At 48.8% G+C, this 3,743-nt stretch overlaps 1 protein-coding gene across 1 annotated transcript; it reads right to left on the bottom strand.

The window, feature by feature from the left end:
- Positions 1-1,382: 1,382 nt before the first annotated feature.
- On the bottom strand, positions 1,383-2,894 carry EPUS_00825 (uncharacterized protein; the record flags this gene model as incomplete). The annotated part of the gene is made up of 3 exons (XM_007801605.1): positions 1,383-1,589; positions 1,650-1,967; positions 2,016-2,894. The coding sequence occupies 3 exons, from the start codon at positions 2,892-2,894 to the stop codon at positions 1,383-1,385; spliced, it is 1,404 nt and encodes a 467-aa protein (XP_007799796.1).
- Between the last annotated feature and the right edge of the window lie 849 nt (positions 2,895-3,743).

Below are 3,743 nucleotides of genomic sequence, written 5' to 3'. Positions count from 1 at the left end.
CCATAATGATCGGCAAGAATGACGAGCACCGAAAACGTGCTTTCGCGTTCACAGAGTCAACCTAGGTGGACCTAGCGATAATGGCGGGTTGACGATGTTCTGACAAGGAACTTCATGCTCTTACTAAAGGGAAGTGTTTGATCAATAGTCTTGGACTGCAGTATCAACCCACTTTGTTATCTAATCTCGGAAAAGCCAGATGCATGGAAAAATACGACAGCAAGATCCTTGGCCCAATCTCGTATTTCATTATCGGCAAATTTCAAGGCCCGCGGCAAAACGTATGACATAGGCGATCTCTGCATGAGTGCCCAAGACGTAAGAGTTGATGTGCAAGACGCACCTCCGCCTTGAATTGGTTGCTTACGAGATCAAGGATCTCGCATCCTGAACTAGATAGATCTTTTGGGTCAGATAAGGTCATGACGATCGGTGAAACCATCCCGTGCACACGTCGGCCACCTGCCATGATTGGCTTGAAAATTGAATATATGATGGCCTTTTCGCAAGTGCCCTGTCGATCGGTCCTTGATCAGTGGCCGGTGATCGCATTATTCTTTCCTACGTAAAACCCCACGATTTTGGTTGCTGTTCTAATCTTGCGGTGGATCCTTCTCTTCCACCTTCGTGCTTGGCGTGGTCAGATCTGTGCCACACTTGGTCGGATGATGCTCCGTGTTCTCCGGGATGAAATGCGGATCCACACTCCACTACGTAAATTACCGTTATCACCAATACCGGTATTTGCCGAGCTGCAGTTTGCAGTAATGAGTCATGTGGAGGAAGACCGATCATACACTTTTGCAACATTATTATGATAGCTAGTTGCCTGTACACATTGATGGAAGCTTTTGTGAGCTCGATACAGAGCCCTGGTAGCCTAGCCCCACACAAAGCTGCAACATCCTTCTTAACTCCCACAGCCTCAACTATCAATAAAAGGACTGCTCAACCTTGGGAACTGATAGAAGGGTGAAAGTGGTGAAACCCCAGCAAAACAGAGCCTCTAAAAAGGCTGATGGGGTATCTTTGTAAATAAATGAAATTCGTAAAAATTCTTCCACCAACAAACGCTCAAAAACGCCTCTGATAAGGCTAAAATTCGCAGCATCTGCTGTAGATGCCACGATACAACGATGTTCAAAGAACGCTCATTGCTAGAAGCCAATGCTTAACCTGCCAATGCTAGCATAGAACGCCAATCCAGTCGAGATCTGAAAACCTCGATAATCTCCTAAAAGAGACAAAAACATCGCTGAAGGGTATCAAGGCAGCATGAAAGCTGAGGCTGGTAAAAAGGCATTCGATCATCTGTCGTCTTGAATATATGAAATTCATAACAGTCTGAGCGAGGGAACGGTAATTATATGTGCAAAAAGCTTTTACAAAGTCGAGTGTGCTTCCGAATTCTTGGGACGAAGGTTGGAACCGGAAAGCGCAGCATTTTTGTTGACGGCCATCTTTCGAGTAAGCTTGGCGTAGTGAAGGCCACATGCATTGCATAGGGTGCGAGCACCATCAGGTCCGCGTCGCCACTCTGGTGTCTCGGCTCGGTTGCAACTGTGGCACCTCCCAGGGGGTGCGGCCTTCTACACAGGAAGATGTTAGCCTTTGAGCTGGCGGTAGGGAAATCAAAGGCAACCACTTACGCCTCTTCTCTTCTTGGAGTCTCCAGCTGCAAAACCACCATTTTCTTTGTATTCTCCAGAAAAGCCAGTCGACTCATCGTCGTAGTGTTCTCGCTTCAAAGCCCGAGCTTGCTCCTCAGCAAGAGCATGCTGCTGCGCTATGACCGCTTCTTTAATGCGGCTAAATGCTTCAACAACTCGACTAGACTGGCGCATCAAGTCATCAAGCTCTGACAAACTTGGTAGACTCTCAGGCAACTGCACTGATCTTTGACGTTGATGGGCCCGTTGTTTCCAAATGCGCGAAAACTCAAGTGCTCGACCAGAACCCTCGGAAACCTACATAGGTCAGACAAATATCACTAAGGGGTAGAAGTTGATGCACACCTCGTTAAGTGCCATCTCAAAGTCAAAGATATCAAGATGGCGCTTGATAGAATCGCTGTAGGGTTGTGAGGGATGGCTTCTTGGAATAGACTGCTTTCTGTCATCGAACTTGAAAGCCGGGTTGAAGCGACTGTAATCGGGGGCAGACGGATATGTAGAAGGGGGAGGGTTTGAAGAGCCTCCAGAGTAAGCGTATGGAGACCGATAACTCGGATAATGAGTTGGTGATGTGTCAGCAGAAGGGTTGTAATTCTTGATGTGAGGTGATTGGTTGTATGAATTGGTGGGCACTGGATGAGCAGATCTTGGTTTCGGAGACTTCGACTGATATGTATGCGAGGAAGCGGCTAAGGCTTCTGTGGTGTTGATAGACGGAAACCTTGGTTTGATTCTGTCCTGCTCTGCATGAGGGGTTTGATGCTGGACAGGGTGAGATATGTAGGGATCATTTTCCGATGTCTGATCAGCTGCTGAGCCCTGGGAGAAGGGGTTAGGTGGACCTGAGGGTGCTTCAGGAAGGGTTTGTCCAGAACCAAAAGACAACGTTGGCTGGCCTACTCGTGAGGTTGCTGAAAGTGGATGTACTATGGTTGCCGAGAATGGCTTCGTCCCATCGCCTCCAAGGGCTTCCTGAATCGAAGGTAACGACTGACGTGGGGCAGAAGCTTTATCATCCACAGTTGTCCGTCTGGATGAGGGAGGTGAAATATACTCGAAAGTCCCCATGTTAGAAGGCGTGGCGGAAGAGGAACACGAGTATGGGGGTTGGGCCCCCGGAAATGTTGTTGTAGGGCTCAGCAACGGAGCAATTGACAAGCTCAATCCTGGGGTGGGTACTTTATGATGGTTATCGATGCCATCTCGAGTGATTTTGTCCATGTCCAGCCGGTTCAGAGCTGCCAGAGCATTTCTGGGGCCAACAATTAGTGATCGAAAGCACAATTACCTGGGCACTTCCCGAGCACAGGACTCAGTAGGCAAATACGGACCTATGTCTGGAATTGCCGTCCACGGCTTCCATCCTTTCCCGTAAGAGCCGTGCTCTGTTTGAGTCTTTGTCTTTGCTCAAAATACCGCAAGACCATATGCTCGATTATTTTTCTAGTATTTGGTTCCCGAGTGTTCCAATCCACAGTTCAGTTCAGCAATCGTTCCAGCAGCAAGATGTCGTACACTATAACTGCGGATTCGATGTAGCGGGTCAAGACGATAGCAGTCAGACGAATTAGTGGGTGAAAGGTCTTCGAAATGGCGGAGGCGAAAGCAGCGTAGATAGTCTTGATGTCGAGGGATAGGACAGTTAAAGCATGCAATGCTGACCCCCGGTTGAAATAGTTATCTAGCTGGACACGTCAATCTGCGAACAATGGATGGCGCATGGTGCGAAATAGATCAATCAGGAAGATGCATGGTAGTTTGCAGGAGGAAGGACGAGTAGGCCGGGAGGACGTTTTGAGAGTGTTAAGGAACTAGATGTCATCAGCCACCAAAGTCGATGATCGGCAGATGTGGATGTGGGAGGATGGATTCGGGGCCGGTAAATCTGTGAAAGGTTGAATGTCAGTGGCCAAGGGTTGGGAGGCAAGGCTGCCCTCCCCGATCTGCTCGATCTCGCTATCACATCAGCCACTCATGCGACAGTAGACCCCTGTTCTAATGACGGGGGGGGATCGAAAGGTTGCTCTGCCCTAATTGCAGCCAGCTGCACCCAATTCACAGTCCTGTCCC

This window comes from Endocarpon pusillum (assembly GCF_000464535.1).
Source record: "Endocarpon pusillum Z07020 unplaced genomic scaffold scaffold1300, whole genome shotgun sequence".
NCBI lineage: Eukaryota > Fungi > Ascomycota > Eurotiomycetes > Verrucariales > Verrucariaceae > Endocarpon > Endocarpon pusillum.
This window is presented reverse-complemented; position numbering and strand designations above follow the sequence as displayed.